The sequence below is a fragment of the Oncorhynchus kisutch genome, linkage group LG2 (genome assembly GCF_002021735.2).
Source record: "Oncorhynchus kisutch isolate 150728-3 linkage group LG2, Okis_V2, whole genome shotgun sequence".
In the NCBI taxonomy this organism is placed as follows: Eukaryota; Metazoa; Chordata; class Actinopteri; order Salmoniformes; family Salmonidae; genus Oncorhynchus; species Oncorhynchus kisutch.
Genome location: NC_034175.2, coordinates 61,892,852 through 61,911,501, shown reverse-complemented (window position 1 = coordinate 61,911,501; position 18,650 = coordinate 61,892,852). Strand labels below are relative to the sequence as shown.

General features: G+C 48.0%; 1 protein-coding gene across 3 annotated transcripts in view; it reads right to left on the bottom strand.

The window, feature by feature from the left end:
- Positions 1 to 4,864: 4,864 nt before the first annotated feature.
- The window catches only part of LOC109869629 (B-cell CLL/lymphoma 9 protein), a 55,239-nt gene continuing 41,453 nt past the window's right edge, over positions 4,865 to 18,650 (bottom strand). For 2 of the 3 annotated variants that reach the window (XM_031799541.1, XM_031799537.1), the window contains exons 3-10: positions 14,021 to 14,444; positions 12,427 to 12,773; positions 11,872 to 11,979; positions 11,608 to 11,791; positions 11,089 to 11,188; positions 8,775 to 10,932; positions 6,972 to 7,253; positions 4,867 to 6,769 (exon numbers count right to left, since the gene is read on the bottom strand). In XM_031799541.1, coding sequence (XP_031655401.1) covers positions 5,694 to 6,769; positions 6,972 to 7,253; positions 8,775 to 10,932; positions 11,089 to 11,188; positions 11,608 to 11,791; positions 11,872 to 11,979; positions 12,427 to 12,773; positions 14,021 to 14,319 — 4,554 coding nt within the window. In that variant the 5' untranslated portion in view covers positions 14,320 to 14,444 and the 3' untranslated portion in view covers positions 4,867 to 5,693. Of the gene's footprint in view, positions 6,770 to 6,971; positions 7,254 to 8,774; positions 10,933 to 11,088; positions 11,189 to 11,607; positions 11,792 to 11,871; positions 11,980 to 12,426; positions 12,774 to 14,020; positions 14,445 to 18,650 lie in introns of all 3 variants that reach the window. The other variant, XM_031799532.1, reaches the window with a different exon arrangement.

Genomic DNA, 18,650 nt, shown 5'->3' with positions numbered 1-18,650 from the left:
AATCTGTACATCTGTCTTTTGATGAATGGAAAGAGACATCTGTTACAAAACACCTACTAGTTTAATTTAATTCTGAGATTGTCAAGCCAAGCCCTCTACTGGGTAGGGCTGCAAGGTAGAGAGGAATGCATTTTCTGTCCCCTACCTTTCTCTTTTCTCTCTCTCCCTCTTGCACACACAAACACACACACACTCACTCACGCTCTCTCTGTTTCTACATTTCTCTTTTCTCTCTCTCCCTCTTGCACACACAAACACACACACACTCACTCACGCTCTCTCTGTTTCTACATTTCTCTTTTCTCTCTCTCCCTCTTGCACACACAAACACACACACACTCACTCACGCTCTCTCTGTTTCTACATTTCTCTTTTCTCTCTCTCCCTCTTATACACACAAACACACACACACTCGATGGCTCTGAACACATCGATGGCTCTGAACTAACTTTATTTAACTCTCTGCAAACTGGAAACAATTTATCCGGAGGCTGCATTCATTGTAGCTGGGGATTTTAACAAGGCTAATCTGAAAACAAGACTCCCTAAATTTTATCAGCATATCGATTGCACAACCAGGGGTGGAAAGACCTTGGATCATTGTTACTCTAACTTCCGCGACGCATATAAGGCCCTGCCCCGCCCCCCTTTCGGAAAAGCTGACCACGACTCCATTTTGTTGATCCCTGCCTACAGACAGAAACTAAAACAAGAGGCTCCCACGCTGAGGTCTGTCCAACGCTTGTCCGACCAAGCTGACTCCACACTCCAAGACTGCTTCCATCACGTGGACTGGGAGATGTTTCGTATTGCGTCAGATAACAACATTGACGAATACGCTGATTCGGTGTGCGAGTTCATTAGAACGTGCGTTGAAGATGTCGTTCCCATAGCAACGATTAAAACATTCCCTAACCAGAAACCGTGGATTGATGGCAGCATTCGTGTGAAACTGAAAGCGCGAACCACTGCTTTTAATCAGGGCAAGGTGTCTGGTAACATGACCGAATACAAACAGTGCAGCTATTCCCTCCGCAAGGCTATCAAACAAGCTAAGCGCCAGTACAGAGACAAAGTAGAATCTCAATTCAACGGCTCAGACACAAGAGGCATGTGGCAGGGTCTACAGTCAATCACGGACTACAGGAAGAAATCCAGCCCAGTCACGGACCAGGATGTCTTGCTCCCAGGCAGACTAAATAACTTTTTTGCCCGCTTTGAGGACAATACTGTGCCACTGACACGGCCTGCAACGAAAACATGCGGTCTCTCCTTCACTGCAGCTCTCCTTCACTTCACTGCAGCTCACTGGACAGTGAGGTCTGCACAACGCATCACCGGGGGCAAACTACCTGCCCTCCAGGACACCTACACCACCCGATGCTACAGGAAGGCCATAAAGATCATCAAGGACATCAACCACCCGAGCCACTGCCTGTTCACCCCGCTGTCATCCAGAAGGCGAGGTCAGTACAGGTGCATCAAAGCTGGGACCGAGAGACTGAAAAACAGCTTCTATCTCAAGACCATCAGACTGTTAAACAGCCACCACTAACATTGAGTGGCTGCTGCCAACACACTGTCAATGACACTGACTCAACTCCAGCCACTTTAATAATGGGAATTGATGGGAAATTATGTAAATATATCACTAGCCACTTTAAACAATGCTACCTTATATAATGTTACTTACCCTACATTATTCATCTCATATGCATATGTATATACTGTACTCTATATCATCGACTGCATCCTTATGTAATACATGTATCACTAGCCACTTTAACTATGCCACTTTGTTTACATACTCATCTCATATGTTATACTGTACTCGATATCATCTACTGTATCTTGCCTATGCTGCTTTGTACCATCACTCATTCATATATCCTTATGTACATATTCCTTATCCCCTTACACTGTGTATAAGACAGTAGTTTTTTGGGAATTGTTAGTTAGATTACTTGTTCGTTATTACTGCATTGTCGGAACTAGAAGCACAAGCATTTCGCTACACTCGCATTAACATCTGCTAACCATGTGTATGTGACAAATAAAATTTGATTTGATTTGACACTCACTCACGCTCTCTCTGTTTCTACATTTCTCAAGGGCATAAAAACAAACAGGCATGTTTGTTTAACATTTCTGGGTGCCCTTTTATTTGTATTGTCTGGATAGTCCATCTGTACATGGTCATACTATCAACAAACTATCTGTTGATAAGCAACTGCTTGCTAAGGTTACTGTTAGGCTTAGGGTTCAGTTTAGGGCTAGGATAAGGGTTAAGGTTAGGGCTAAGGTCAGGGCTAGGAGATACAGCAGTTAGTTGAAATGTTACTGATGTAGATAGTCTGCATAGTGTATAGATAGTCTGTAGCACATACACAGACGGACCACCCAAATAAAGTTTTACCAATTTCTGATAAGTGTTTGGTTCAGGTACTGTGTAAACAATGATGAAGGGGAATGAGATGACTTCTGCCCATTTGTCCTGCTCCTCTACCTCTGGTCCCTCACCCCTTACAGGGTAGGGAGAGGACCACCTTCCCTATGGTGAATATGAATGTAGGATCCTTTTTGTGTGTGTGTGTGTGTGTGTGTGTGTGTGTGTGTGTGTGTGTGTGTGTGTGTGTGTGTGTGTGTGTGTGTGTGTGTGTGTGTGTGTGTGTGTGTGTGTGTGTGTGTGTGTGTGTGTGTGTGTGTGTGTGTGTGTGTGTGTGCGCATCATTACTGCTCTCTCCCCCGCTGTAGCTCGAGCAGGGGCTTCACATTGTGTCAGGCTCAATGGAGTGGAGCAAAAATGAATTGCTGAATTGCATTCTGGATCTGTTCTGTTTGCCACCATTTTACAGTTGTTCCTTTTCACACTGTTCATTAAGATGATATCTCACCCTCAGCCCCTGATGAATAAAAGGCTTACAGAAAGGCAAGGTCAGTGTTTATTACTACAAGCCAGTCACTTAGACCTATCCAACAAAACAAGCCTTGTTGTAGGCAAGCTAGCAGTGTACATTGTGGCATCATTTCAGTTACATTTTCCAATGCTTTGTCACTGTTTGTCTATCCCCGTTGGATACCAAGACCTTCTAAGCCATTATGTGCTGTAGGTCTACAACGGTTTCTGATCTCACATCCATTTGGAGTGAAAAGCCCTCCCTTGTTTTGGTTTCATCCCTGCATGCCAGTGAAAGGTCACTCTCTGAATACAGGAGATGGGAGGAAAATGAAAAACAAACACAGGCATCCCTTTGAGGGAGAGATTTCCATTAGTAATGGAAACACATGGAAATGTGATTTTGTCTGATCATATGAAGGTGCTTGTTGTCATGAGGATGTACACAAGAGGCTACTTTGCACTTCAACTAGAGCCATGCAACTCAAAGCACATGTGTAGATCCAAGGGGAACTATTTAAACAGGTATATACACTGAGTATGCCAAATATTAGGAACAACTTCCTAATGGACTCTACAAGGTGTCTAAAGCGTTCCACAGGGACCCATTGTGGGAAGCTTGTGGAAGGCTACCCGAAACATTTCACCCAAGTTAAACAATTTAAAGGCAACGCTACCAAATACTAATTGAGTGTATGTAAACTTCTGACCCACTGGGAATGTGATGAAAGAAACAAAATCTGAAATTATTAATTCTCTACTATTATTCTGACATTTCACATTCTTGAAATAAAGTGATCCTAACTGACCTAAAACAGGGAATTTTTACTTGGATTAAATGCCAGGAATTGTGTAAAATGGAGTTAAAATGTATTTGGCTACGGTGTATGTAAACTTCCGACTTCAACTGTGTATATATATGGGATGGGGCCACAGTGTCTCCTGACCCCTCCTGTCTCAGCCTCCAGTATTTATGCTGCAGTAGTTTATGTGTCGGGGGGCTGGGGTCAGTTTGTTATATCTGGAGTACTTCTCCTGTCCTATTCGGTGTCCTGTGTGAATCTAAGTGTGCGTTCTCTAATTCTCTCCTTCTCTCTTTCTTTCTCTCTCTCGGAGGACCTGAGCCCTAGGACCATGCCCCAGGACTACCTGACATGATGACTCCTTGCTGTCCCCAGTCCACCTGGCCATGCTGCTGCTCCAGTTTCAACTTCCACCTGACTGTGCTGCTGCTCCAGTTTCAACTGTTCTGCCTTATTATTATTCGACCATGCTGGTCATTTATGAACATTTGAACATCTTGGCCATGTTCTGTTATAATCTCCACCCGGCACAGCCAGAAGAGGACTGGCCACCCCACATAGCCTGGTTCCTCTCTAGGTTTCTTCCTAGGTATTGGCCTTTCTAGGGAGTTTTTCCTAGCCACCGTGCTTCTACACCTGCATTGCTTGCTGTTTGGGGTTTTAGGCTGGGTTTCTGTACAGCACTTTGAGATATCAGCTGATGTACGAAGGGCTATATAAATAAATTTGATATATATATATATATACACACACACACACAAATGAATGTGATAGGAGGCTCTGACTTACCAATTTATAGTACAATGTATACACATTTGAGTTTGTAAGTGTCATTTGGTGGTTAGAAGCAGGGCCAGGAAGAACTCTGGTTGGCGTCTGGCTTTCTTGATGCATATTGAATCGAGCCAGTGTATCGCCGAAGATCAGCACTATAGAGTGCTTGAAATTTGAAAGCAATTTCCTATTGAGCCGACATATAGCAGAAAAGAGTAGAGCCCTAGCTCACCTGTTATGTCTGGTCCCACTCAGTTAATCTTCTATCAGATTAATGCTGTGGGAATGAAATCCCAGAGTCAACAGAAGACCCAACAGCAACAGGAATCAGAAATGGCACAAACTGTCTGGTAGAAGAGTTGAAATGGGAGAAAGAAGACACTACAGTTTGTCAATGTTTGTGCTTTTTTAATAATACCATTATCTCTATGAGGTCATAGTTTGGTTTGTTATACAATGGATTTAAAGGAAATTAAAAGACAAAAATGAAAATATCCCACCAATGGTAAACAGTACTGTTCTTTAGAGTGGCATCCCTCCCCCAATGAAAAGGTGGGTAAGAGAGCTTAGAGGTCACTGATAGAATTCCTATACATACTTACAACACAAAACACACACCGTCGCAGGCTCGTACCCACACACACACACACACACACACAGGACAGAAATAGTCAAAACGATGGAGCTAGAGAAGATATAATTCCATTAATCTTCACAAAATACGATTTTATTTCACAAAGTCTTTTTATTCCATGTGTAAGTTCCTTAATCCTTTGCTGGGAAAATCCGTTGTTGATTTTGTTTACTGATTTGAAAAAGTTGATTTACAGCTAGCTAGCGGTACAGTCCTCCAAGGTGGTTTATCTCATTCCTCTTCGACACTCAAACCTTATAGTCAGAGATTTAACACAAAAAAAACACTTGAGGAACAGTTTAATTGTGACATTGAAGCACAACAATCCCATACATTCAGACATTTCTGAAGAGACCAAATTAAATGCTTGTGGCAAAAGACAAGTACTGGGCTATGTAGACCCCACAAGCCATTAACGGCATCACTCCTCTCCGATACATGTTTCATGCCAGAGTACCAATCTCTGTCTGTCATTCCTTACTTTCTATGTTTTAATCCATCTCTCTCTTTTCTGCCGTGACACATTCCATCCAATTCTGTATATGAGCTCACAACATTCGAGGTCCATGGTTCTATGAGTTGTGTGTTAGAACATTCCAGGCCCTGGGCTGAACCCCATGTCCATGTCCATGCCACGTGGCCTCATCTGCCCCCCCATCATCATCATCGTCGTCTGCTGGGGGGGGACGCCCATGCCTTGCAGAGACATCATCATGTTGGGCGACCCCCCAGGCCCAGGGTGGTTGTAGAGTACCCCCCTCTCCTTTCCCTGCATCATGCCCGCTGGACCCCCCTGTGACATCATCCGGTGCTGAGGTCCCATCATACCCTGACCCATGAACCCTGGGGGCCCATGTGCCCTCATAGGATTATGGGAAGGGTTTCCCATGGGCATATCCTGGGGGCCCATAGTGCCTCCCGGCCCCCCAGCCATCCCCCCCAGCCCCTGCATGGGCATGCCCATCCTTGGGGGGCCCTCCCCCATCATCCCCTGCATCATTCCCTGCATGTGTGGAGGTTTCCCCCCTGGGCCGGGGCCATCTCCTCCTCCCCTAGGGAAGTAGGACAGCGTCTGGCTGGGCTTTTCTGATGGGATGATCCTGGACAGGTCAAACTCTGGCATACCGGACGCTCCAGTTCGCATCACCTCATGCAGGTCTACATCACTAAACTCTCCGTGCATGTTGAACTGTGGTCCTCCAGGGTTGTTGGGCCTACCTCCATCGCCTCCACCTCCAGGAGGCATGTTCCCCATCCGACCCCCCATAGGACCCCCTTCTCCCTGGAAGCCCATGGGGTGTCCTGGGAAGCCCTGGGGCACAGGACCATTGTGGGGGGAGTAGGCGCCCTGCTGGGAGGGGGACTGGGGGAGGGGGTAGCCCTGCCCTCGGTGGGGGTAGCCCATGCGCCCCTGGGGCATCATCTGGGGGTTACCCATGCCTTGGTCCTGGGGGTTAGGATGCATCATCATGCCATGAGGCATCATGCCCGGGCCAGGGCCCATGTTGGGGGGGTTTGGGGAGGGCATCTGCTGGGGCATTCCGTGGGAGAGAGGCTGTGAACCCACGGGGGTCATACCCAGGGGGCTGAGGACAGGCATGGGGCCAGAGGAGCCGGGGCCCATCATACGAGGAGGACCTTGGTGGTGGTTCATTCCCATACCTACAGAGGGCCACAGAGAGAGAGAGGGACATTAGTGCACAGACAGCATGTTATAATTTAATTCCTCTTCAATCATGTCGGGTAAACCATAAAGTCAAAGCTCTAAGAAAAAGTGTTACAGAATATATACATTAAATCTCAAAATACTTATTTATTTGAATGCGGTATAACATGACATCTAAGCATGTCTCTGTCCACTCACCGTTGTTGTTCATGGAGGGCAGGTTCGGGGAGCGCGCAGGGGGCGAGTCGTCATCTGAGCTCGCCACGGTCTTGATGGCGTCATGATAGAGGGGGGTGGAGCTGGGCATGGCGAATTTGGACATGCGTGACATCATGATGGAGAGGGGGTTCTGGGATAGCGTAGGTTCGGGGGGTAGGGAGTAAGGGCTGCCGGTCGGGGCGCTGCCTGGACCCCCCTGGAGGGGCATGGAGCCAGACTGGGCTCCTGACGAGGGGGGGGCCGAGAGGGGGCCATTACCACCTGTGGAGAGGTGAGAGATATGAAAGTAAACTCTTTACATGAGTCCTATTCATTAAGTAGCAAAAAATACCCTGGTTGTCCCTTCTTTTAAGTAACCAGGGTACATGTGTCAAACACGTTTCAGATTGACATACAATACATGTCAATTGTAAATAATGATTTTAATGAATTTAGATACAGTGAAGTTACATTGCCACAAGGGGGAGCAATTTACCTGAAATGGGGAAAATGTTTTCTGATTAGGGAAAATGTGTTTACATGGATGAGAATGATGCTTTCAATTGACTTATTGACTTATAAATGATTTGATTTGAAACTGATGGAGACAAATTCTAGCCTGTACTCCCAGATATACAACAGAGGTCTGTTTAGACTGCCTGGACAACAGACAGAGTGCTGCAGGAGGAGGGACGTTACAAAACAGCCCTCTATTCAAGACATGATGTCATCTTCACCCAATCATGCATCTCCATCAGGTAGTAAGTATTTTTTTAAACTCTCAAAATGAATATTATCTCTGTCTTGAACTCAACATTAGTAATGTTGTTTATGAAAGCAGGTAAGAGAAAGGAGAGCGAGAAGAGAGCAGTGGAGGGAGAAAGGAGAGCAAGAAGAGAGCAGTGGAGGGAGAAAGAAGAGAAAGGAGAGCGAGAAGAGGGCAGTGGAGGGAGAAAGAAGAGAAAGGAGAGTGAGAAGAGAGCAGTGGAGGGAGAAAGAAGAGAAAGGCGAGTGAGAAGAGGGCAGTGGAGGGAGAAAGGAGAGAAAGGAGAGCGAGAAGAGGGCAGTGGAGGGAGAAAGGAGAGAAAGGAGAGCGAGAAGAGGGCAGTGGAGGGAGAAAGGAGAGCGAGAAGAGAGCAGTGGAGGGAGAAAGGAGAGCGAGAAGAGAGCAGTGGAGGGAGAAAGAAGAGAAAGGAGAGCGAGAAGAGGGCAGTGGAGGGAGAAAGAAGAGAAAGGAGAGCGAGAAGAGGGCAGTGGAGGGAGAAAGGAGAGAAAGAGCGAGAAGAGGGCAGTGGAGGGAGAAAGGAGAGAAAGGAGAGCGAGAAGAGAGCAGTGGAGGGAGAAAGAAGAGAAAGGAGAGCGAGAAGAGAGCAGTGGAGGGAGAAAGGAGAGAAAGGAGAGCGAGAAGAGGGCAGTGGAGGGAGAAAGGAGAGAAAGGAGAGCGAGAAGAGGGCAGTGGAGGGAGAAAGGAGAGAAAGGAGAGCAGTGGAGGGAGAAAGGAGAGAAAGGAGAGCGAGAAGAGAGCAGTGGAGGGAGAAAGGAGAGAAAGGAGAGCGAGAAGAGAGCAGTGGAGGGAGAAAGGAGAGCGAGAAGAGGGCAGTGGAGGGAGAAAGAAGAGAAAGGAGTGCGAGAAGAGGGCAGTGGAGGGAGAAAGAAGAGAAAGGAGAGCGAGAAGAGAGCAGTGGAGGGAGAAAGAAGAGAAAGGAGAGCGAGAAGAGAGCAGTGGAGGGAGAAAGAAGAGAAAGGAGAGCGAGAAGAGAGCAGTGGAGGGAGAAAGAAGAGAAATCCAGAAAAGTACTGTACCTTGCTCCATATTTCCCATCATGTTAGGTGAGGTCATACTGAGGGGGGTTTTACCCCCTTGCTGCTGAGGGATTCCTGGGCTGGGCATGGGGGGTTTTGGGGAAGAGGCCCACCCTGGAGAAGGGTTGGGGAGGGATGGGGACCTCATATTTACAGGGGAGGCACCAGCAGACCCCATCATAGAGTGAGGAGACTTCATGGGAGCCGAGTTGGCAGTGTTAGGGGGGCCATTGGGTCCCGGAGGGCCGGAGAGCATACCAGCCAGCTGGGAGGGGGTCTGGGGGGACTTGAGGTTCCCAGAGGGAGAGCCCATCATGGGGGACTGTACCTGCCTCAAAGGAGGGGACTTGAGGGGGTTAATACTGGGTGAGCTGCCCCCTCCTGGCTGGATGATCAGCTCTGCAGGCTTACGTCCCCTCTGGCCCTGGGGTGGTCCGGCGGAGGGCGGGTGGTGGTTGAGGCGGCCATTGCCCCCCGTAGGGGTGGTCCTGTGCTCCGGGCCAGCATAGACCTGCTCTCCATGAGGGCCCCTCATACCGCCAGGACCACCAGGGAAGGGCCGTGCGGGTCCCATGGGGAAGTCCCCTGGCTGGGGCTGGTCTGTGAAGTGCATCTGCCTTCCCTGGGGCCCCATGTTGTCCATTGGATGCCCTCTCATTCTCATCATCTCGTCTGGGCTCATGTTCATAGGCCCCTCTCGTAGCTGGGGGTTCCCATGGGGGCCCATGCCAAACTCAGGGCCCATGTCCCGGCTCCCCATCACAACCAGTCTGGAAGAGGGGCTCATGGGGCCCTCGCCGGGCATCCTGGGAAACATCATCCCGCCCCCGTTGCCCGGCTCCATGCCACCTCTTTGGTGTCCCATCATCCTCTGCATCTCCATCATCATCTGTGGAGGAAGGCCCGGTCCCTTGTCGCCCCCCATGCCCTGGTGAAACATGGCCTCCTGGACTGACTGGGGGTTGGGGAAGCGCTCTCCCCGCACCCCTGGACCTCCGAACATACCCCCTGGCCCTCCTGGGAACCCCCGGCCGTCCCCCATCCTCGGGGGCATGTCTTCAGGCCAGCCCATCCCGGGCCTGGGGGGTCCCTCCATGTCAGGGTTCATCATGCCCTGGGGGAACCCAGGCATCCTCTGCATGTGAGGAGGCATACCTCTGGGGCCCATGGCCATGCGATCGTGATAGTGCTCTGGTGGCCCTCCTGGCCCCCACACCTCTCCGGGTCCCATCTGGTAGGGTGGTGGGGGCCCTCGCATCATGCCACGCGGCCCGTGGGGGTGCATCATCATGTCGGGAGGAAGTGGGCGGTGATGCATTTCCTGTTTCCTCTTCTTCTCCTCGTAGAACTCTTGCTGCAGCTTCAGCCAGGCTACCTGCTCCGGGGTCATGTGATCTCCATCCCCACACCCTCCAGGACCCATCATGTGGCCCAGCTCATCTGGGAAAGGGGGCATGTCTCTGGGGTGACCATGTGGGGGGCCAAATGGGGTTCCCTGGGGTCGGGACCCTCCCGAACCCCCTGGTGGACCTAGGCTCTGGGATTGGGCCATCATGGCCTGGAGAGGGCCCTGCTCCGGCCTCCTGGGCCCCCCATCGGGCATGCCGTCGTGGGACTGGGGGAGTCCCCCAATAGGACCGGGTGGCGGTGGGGCATCGCGGTCATCTGGGAAGAGCATGCGCTGGATGTCTCGCAGGGTCTGGAGGGAGCGCTGGCGGTGCTCTAGCTGTTCCTGGGACAGGCCCTCTGTGTTAGCCTCCATGTTGAGAAGTTCCTGGGCCAGTTGCTGCTGTTGCTGCTGGGGGGTCAGACCAGGCTGACCCATCCCTATGGGCCCCAGCCCTCCTCCTTCACCAGGCTGAGGGGGGTTCAGAGGAGGCATGCCCTGCTCAGACTGGGGCTGGCACCCAGGGGTCTGGTCACCTGAACCCATGGTATTACCAGGGCTGCTGCCATGGAGGTTCTTGGGGTCCATGTCTGCTGAGGAGGCCCCATCCTGGGTGAGTGAACCAGGCTTTACCCCCTGGGGAGGGGGCTGGGGTGGCGCTTGATCAGTCGGGCCAGGTTTAGACCCTGTCTGGTGGTTCTTGTCTGAGGAATGAGATGAGGACTGCTGGGAGGGCTTGGAGTCTCCTCGGAGGGGTCTTGCCTGATCCTTCTAAAACAGAGAAAGGAAAAAGCGATAAAGGCAGCAGGATAAGAAATGAGGTTTGAGTAAATGAGGGTTTGTAAATAAAGTATTTATCAAAGCTGACTGTATGCCAAGTTACATGTCTAGTCATCACATCATGGCAGTGTGTGCGTGTGTTATTACCAGGGGTGGGAGGGGGATCTTGTCCTTGCTGTTGGAGATGTTTCTCATGTGGAAGTTGATGATGTTTTCTGAGTGGCCTGTTAGAACAGCATCAGCAGCCCTGAGGAACAGAGACCAGACAGTCACATTTGTGTCTGTGTCTGTGGCAGCAGAATGAGGGCAGTGTTAGCAGAGGGCATGAAGGAAATGCCGAGGTCGACAGACTAAACAAACAGTTTCACACACATCTTCCACTTTCATCTCCCTCTCCGTTCATAGGACTGTGTAAATCGGAGGCAACTGAAACAAGAACACACTTTCAGGCAAGCACACTGAAAACAAGGCATAACTGCAGGCTTTCACATCTTCCTCAGGTGTGTGTGGTCTATCCAAACCAAGCTCAGAATAACCTGGTGTGTGGAACACTGAGTTTGCTGAGGGAACACGTCACACACTGCAACTACAATTACTACAGCTCAATCACTAACACATCATGGGCAATTAGGACCAATAACATGGTTTCCCTGCGATCTCCCTTACTTGTTGGCCATCTCTGTAGTAAAGACGTAAACCACTTTAGACCCAGCCTTCTGACCACCCGACTCCGACGCTGCGCCCTGGCCTCCTAGTGCATTGTGGGAGGGTGTGGAGGAGCGGCTGAGTCCGGCGTTGGGGGGAGGATGGGAGTTGGCGTCCTGGGGCTTCACGTCACTGGAGTTACAGTCTGGGGAGGGACAGAGGATCATATTACTGTAGTTTACATTAGCAGGTGGAAATGGGGATGACGGAAGGACAGACACTCACTGAAGAATCCTTTGTCGTCCTCATCACTCTCTCCTCCAGAACACCAGTCAGCTCCACTGTAGGGCTGCCTCCTCTCAGCCACACACATCCTCTTCACCCTGTTACTGTCTGTACACACACACACACACACACACACAGTCAGTGTGTAACCGTGTGCCGCACTTATACAGTTACAGCTGAGCTCTCTATCAATAATACACAAACACACTCCCTCCCCCTCCTTTATCAGAGCGCAGTCCTGTCCACCAGACTCCCAGGAGGAGAGGAGAGAGAGCAGCATATCAAGTCAGTGTGTGACCATAATGACACGCTTTCAGGGGCCTGCTGATGTTTCTACAGCCACAACACCACATGTTCACACAGACAGCATGGACACGTAACATGCCCACGAACTTCAGCAGCTATTGTGTCAGAGGCAAGATGTAAGCACTTTAGTTTCATGGAAATGGAAGTTTAGAAAGTGTAAGGTAGGTTAGGATTTGTAAAAAAAAAAGTACACTACTTAATACCACTTGACATATTTGACCACTATTTAGAGTGCAGTGTACTACTCACCCTTGTCGTCGCTGGTGGGCGTGGCTATGCCTGGCTGCTGCTCGTTGTAGGACTCCACTGAGGTGCTCCTCTCCCTCTTCACCTTGACCTTTGTCCCCTGTCCCCCAGAGTTCAGGCCCTGGCCATTCTTCAGACCCCCCATACCTCCTGGACCCACCCCTGACATGCCGCCCTGCTGGGAGCCCTTACCACCCACTGTCTTGGGGTCGCATGGCGAGGCCTGCGATTGGCTGCCGGCGCTTCCTGGTTTGCTCTGATTGGGAAGTTTGGAGTCCATCTGGGCAGCGCCACCGGAGGGGGACATGACTGGAGGGGAGCGCACCATTCCCTCTGGCTTGGGTTTAGGACTGAGAGAGGGAAGAAGTGCTTATCAATGGTGTGTGTGTGTGTGTGTGTGTGGACATATTTAACTATACTTGTGGTGACCAGAAGTCCCCAGAAGAATAGTAAACAAAAAATGTACCACCTGGGGACATTTTGTTAGTAACGACAAGGTCAAATGCTATTTCTAGGGGGGTTAAGGTTAGAATTAGGTTTAGGAGCTAGGGTTGGTTTTCAGGTTAAAGTTAGGGTAAGGGGTTAGGGAAAATAGGATTTTGAATGGGACTGAATTGTGCCCCCACAAGGTTAGTTGTACAAGACTGTGTGTGTGTCACAACAGGTGTGGCTCCCCCAGTAGTACACACAGTCTACTTCCCACCATGACACAAATGCTACCAGGGACACAGAGGGAACAGGCTGAAGTCTGGGGCTGGAGTTAACGTGTGCCCAGTAAACAGACCCCTGACTAGGGGAGGCTCAGCTGTAAGAGGCCAGAGAGTCAGACAGCTGGCTTGGAGTGAACCAGACTGACCTCTTGTCCCATCAACCCCTCCCAATCTCCCCTCACTCCCCTCTTTCCACTGCCGGGAGGGGAGACTGACAAAATAGTTAAAATCACACACACACAAATGTGCATGCAGACACACACTCACTCAGCAGCTCTGTTTGTATGGAGGTGCCCAAATATGAACCGACTAAAACAGTGGGCCTACTGTGTCCAGGATTTACGCTGTGGGAAATCCCCCAGCCTACCATGATCCATCATTATAGCTACTAACCACTGTGCTGTACAGTTAGAGTATAGGAGCAGACAGAGGGAAGGAAACACACTTTTCTCACTGGCCAATACTGCAGTAGGAATAATCCCAGCCAGAGGCTTATATTTGGCTCTGATCCCAAGAGGAGAGGCAGAGCAGGGCGTCTGCTTCTGAATGGCCATGAGTAAAGTACAGTTCAGGAGAACAGGAACCGTCCAACTGGCAGAGATCACTATACCACACCCTAAATGACAGGCACATTCAGCCAGAGAGGAGAGAGCAAGACAGGAGAGAGAGCGAGACAGGAGAGAGAGAGAGACAGGAGAGAGAGAGAGAGAGAGAGAAGACTGGCAGGGGTTTGGCAGGGCAGAAGCTGGTTTCCATTGGCTCCAGAAACATGAGTCAGCAGAAAGCGCATTCAAACACAGTGTACTCCCTAACTCAAGGACACACATTACTACTACCACCACCACTATACACACACACACACACACAGTACACTTGCTCTCCCTCACCTCTGTGTGTTGGTGGATGGGGAGTTCTTCAGTCTGTTGTGATGAATGGAGGGGGCTCCCAGCACCACAGAGCAGGGTGGGGTGATGAGCTGGTGGGGGCTGCCTGTGTGTGTGTGAGGGGCTTTCCCTCTGCCGTTCCCTCGGCCACCCGAACCCAGAGCACTGTTCCCGATATTCCCAAGATTCCCCCGGCCGTCCTTGGCCTCCTCTCGTTCTTTCTTTCCTCGCTCTTTCTTGCTGAAATGTGTCGCTGCCGTCCCTCCTGCCGCGGCAGGCCTCTCCTCCTGGACCTCCAACATGCTCTGTGTGTGTGTTTGTTTTAATAAGTGTGTGTGTGTGTGTGAGAGAGAGTGCTTCTGTATGAGTAAGAGAGTTTGTTTGTGCCTGAAGATTCCCCAAGGGGCTCTCACAGCCCTTGGGCACTCTGTGGAGAGAAAACAGAAGATAATCATTAGACAGAAATGTTAGAGAAATGTGAGAACACCTTTACAACAACTTATTGATGTCTCATGGTCATTGGTTCTAACATGTTTGTAAAGAATTCCGTTGTGTATCATCCTCTCTGGTAGAAGTGGTGGGAGTCCCTGAATGTGGTTGACTGGAGAAACCAACAGAATACTAAACTGAGCACTCAATTATGACTGGATTCCTACTGACGAGTCCATACAAGTTCTTATACTGTGTGTGTGTGTGTGTGTGTGTGTGTGTGTGTTCTCTATGTTGCAGCAGTGTGTGTTTTCTGCCCCTCTGGTAATGACATGAGAATGGGCAGTGAGCAGCACAGTCAGATCATACTGTCATCCTGAAAATATTTAGGAACTCCTCCAAAAACACTCAAATACTGTAACCGGCTCCAGAGGTCTCCTGAAGGGAGGGAGAAAGAGTGAGAGGGAGCGAGTGAGCGATGCTGGGACTGGAACAGACCAACACACTGCTAGCTGCTCCTACACGGGTTAACTAGAAACACTACTGTACAGGCTTGCACACACACGAGTCAGTGTGTAACCAGGTGTCAAACTAGTCTCTACTAGGTTGAGCCCCACCGCCCCAGTTTTAGTTGCATGTCCCTATATAAATAAAAAGCAAAAAAGTTAGAACTACTGAGTGACAAGTTGGCTTTTGAGTGACAGAGTGACTGTCAGCACAATGGGGAGGGTGCACAGCAGTGTAGGGGGGCTATGGAAAGCCCCTGGGCGGTTAGGTATGACACCTTCGTGTTTCCATAAAAGCAGGGAAAAAATTATTCTCATCCCTGTGGTAGGTGAAAGTGAAAAACGTCATACGCCGCCTGTCATATTTTATTTTGATTTATAAGGGTGGGGTCAAGTCTACCGTTGAAGCTGCTTGCTCAACTCTGCCTCGCGAGCCACAACTACAGAGTTTAGTTAGAGTCTTAGCTAGCTGTAAAAAGTGTTATTGTTATTAGCCTTAGCTAGCTGTAAAAAGTGCTATTGTTATTAGCCTTCGCTAGCTGTAAAAAGTGCTATTGTTATTAGCCTTAGCTAGCTGTAAAAAGTGTTAGTGTTATTAGCCTTCGCTAGCTGTAAAAAGTGTTAGTGTTATTAGCCTTCGCTAGCTGTAAAAAGTGTTAGTGTTATTAGCCTTAGCTAGCTGTAAAAAGTGTTAGTTTTATTAGCCTTAGCTAGCTGTAAAAAGTGCTATTGTTATTAGCCTTAGCTAGCTGTAAAAAGTGTTAGTGTTATTAGCCTTAGCTAGCTGTAAAAAGTGCTATTGTTATTAGCCTTAGCTAGCTGTAAAAAGTGTTAGTGTTATTAGCCTTAGCTAGCTCGAACCAGTTAATCTGCCACAATGGATATCAGAAATTGGAGAAAGAGAGCATAGAGCAGAAACATCAAACCACAAAGGTTCGCTGCCCAGCAGCGATAATCAGTGGTGTAACGTACTTCAGTAAAAACACTTTAAAGTACTAATTAAGTCTTTTTTTGTTATCTGTACTTTATATATAGTTCACTACATTCCTAAAGAAACAAATGTACTGTTGGGTGAAACATTAATGAAATATTAATGCTTAGCAGGACAGGTCCAATTCACACACTTATCAAGATCCCTGGTTATCCTCACGGAATCTGATCTGGCGGACTGGCGGACTAAACACACATGCTTTGTTTGTAAATTATGTCGGAATGTTGGAGTGTGCCCCTGGCTATTTGTACATTGAAAAAAAACTAGAAAATGGTGCCATCTTATTTGCTTAATATAAGGAATTTGAAATGATTTCCACTAACTTGATACTTAAGAATATTTTTGCAATTACATTTACTTTTGATATTTAAGTATATTTAAAACCAAATACTTTTAGCCTTTTACTCAAGTATTATTTTACTGGTATCTTTACTTTTACTCAAGTATGATGTTTGGGTACTTTTCCCCTACGTGCAATGATGCTCCCGAGCTCAGCTAGCTCCGTGTGCAGAGCCTACCCACCCTTCCACAAGTGCCGCCAGGATAATGGCTCAACCTCCAACTGTTCCTGTTGATCTTGGAATAGAGGAGCCGAGCCAGCCCATGTTAGCCTAAAATCCTACCCTAGCCGCAGGTTCTGTCCAAAAACGTATGTTGTTTGGATTAGTTGGATCTCCATTGGCCTTATTTACTGTGTTTGTTTACTGTTAATGGAATTAGCCTAAATATAGATTGTGTCATGCCTTTAAATCAATCTGATATTTTGTTTACTAGGCCTACTACTGTGTATTCTAAGCCAAACTGCTATTCAGTATTTTTGTTTGCATGCATGAATAAATAACTAGGCTACTACTTTCAGCATTTAATTTGCATTTTGTTGGTCAGACAACCGTGTGTACGGCTGAAATCACAAAGGGCAATTCAACTATTACAAACAGCCCATCTTGTGGCATATATATATATACATACAGTTGAAGTCGGAGGTTTACATACACCTTAGCCAAGTACATTTAAACTCAGTTTTTCACAATTCCTGACATTTAATCCTAGTAAAAATTCCCTGTCTTAGGTCAGTTAGGATCACCAATTTATTTCAAGAATGTGAAATGTCAGAATAATAGTAGAGAGAATGATTTATTTCAGCTTTTGTCTTTCATCACATTCCCAGTGGGTCAGAAGTTTACATACACTCAATAAGTTGGGGGAATGTTGGCCCATTCCTCCTGACAGAGCTGGTGTAACTGAGTCAGGTTTGTAGGCCTCCTTGCTCGCACAAGATTTTTCAGTTCTGCCCACAAATTTTCTATAGGATTGAGGTCAGGGCTTTGTGATGGCCACTCCAATACCTTGACCCTGTTGTCCTTAAGCCATTTGGAAGACCCATTTGTGACCAAGCTTTAACTTCCCGATTGATGTCTTGAGATTTTGCTTCAATATATCCACATAATTGTCCTTCTTCATGATGCCATCTATTTTGTGAAGTGCACCAGTCGCTCCTGCAGCAAAGCACCCTCACAACATGATGCTGCCACCCCCGTGCTTCACGGTTGGGATGGTGTTCTTCGGCTTGCAAGCCCCCCCCCCCCTTTTCCTCCAAACATAACGATGGTCATTACGGCCAAACAGTTCTATTTTTGTTTCATCAGAGGACATTTCTCCAAAAAGTACGATCTTTGTCCCCATGTGCAGTTGCAAACCGTAGTCTGGCTTTATTATGGCGGTTTTGGAGCAGTGGCTTCTTCCTTGCTGAGTGGCCATTCAGATTATGTCGATATAGGACTCATTTTACTGTGGATATAGATACTTTTGTACCCGTTTCCTCCAGCATCCTCCAGGTCCTTTGCTGTTGTTCTGGGATTGATTTGCACTTTTCGCACCAAAGTACGTTCATCTCTAGGAGACAGAACATCTCCTTCCTGAGCGGTATGATGGATGCGTGGTCCCATGGTGTTTATACTTGCGTACTATTGTTTGTACAGATGAAGGTGGTACCTTCAGACATTTGGAAATTGCTCCCAAAAATGAACCAGAATTGTGGAGGTCTAACAAAAATAAATCTGAGGTCTTGGCTGATTTCTTTTGATTTTCCCATGATGTCATGCAAATAGGCACTGACTTTGAAGGTAGGCCTTGAAATACATCCACAGGTACACCTCCAATTGACTCAAATGATGTCAATTAGCCTATCAGAAGCTTCTAAAGCCATGACTTCGTTTTCTGGAATTTTCCAAGCTGTTTAAAGGCACAGTCAACTTAATGTAAACTTCTGACCCACTGGAACTGTGATACAGTCTGTCGGTCAACAATTATTGGAAAATGACTTGTGTCATGACGTTGGCCTGGGGGTAGGTTTATGACAGTCATAAATACCTCTTCCCCCCTTTTTCCTCTCTCTACTCTACTGATGTTACATTTGAAAACCCTTTGGTTAACATAGAGATTCTGGGAACATCAGACGGTGGGGGGAATTAACTATATTCTGGTAATCTGATCAATTGAACATATGCGGTGGTACTTAATGAATATGATGTCAGTTCGGTTGTCATCTGGAAAATTCTCATCAATGATAGGATGACAAACTCTACAGTGGAAAGTCTACACATCATAGTTATCGGATTCACTTGGAATTGTTGTTCAATTTAAAATGTTTGAATATAAAATTATTGGTGAAGAGATTAAATGTAATTCTAGCTTCCAAATGAGAGAT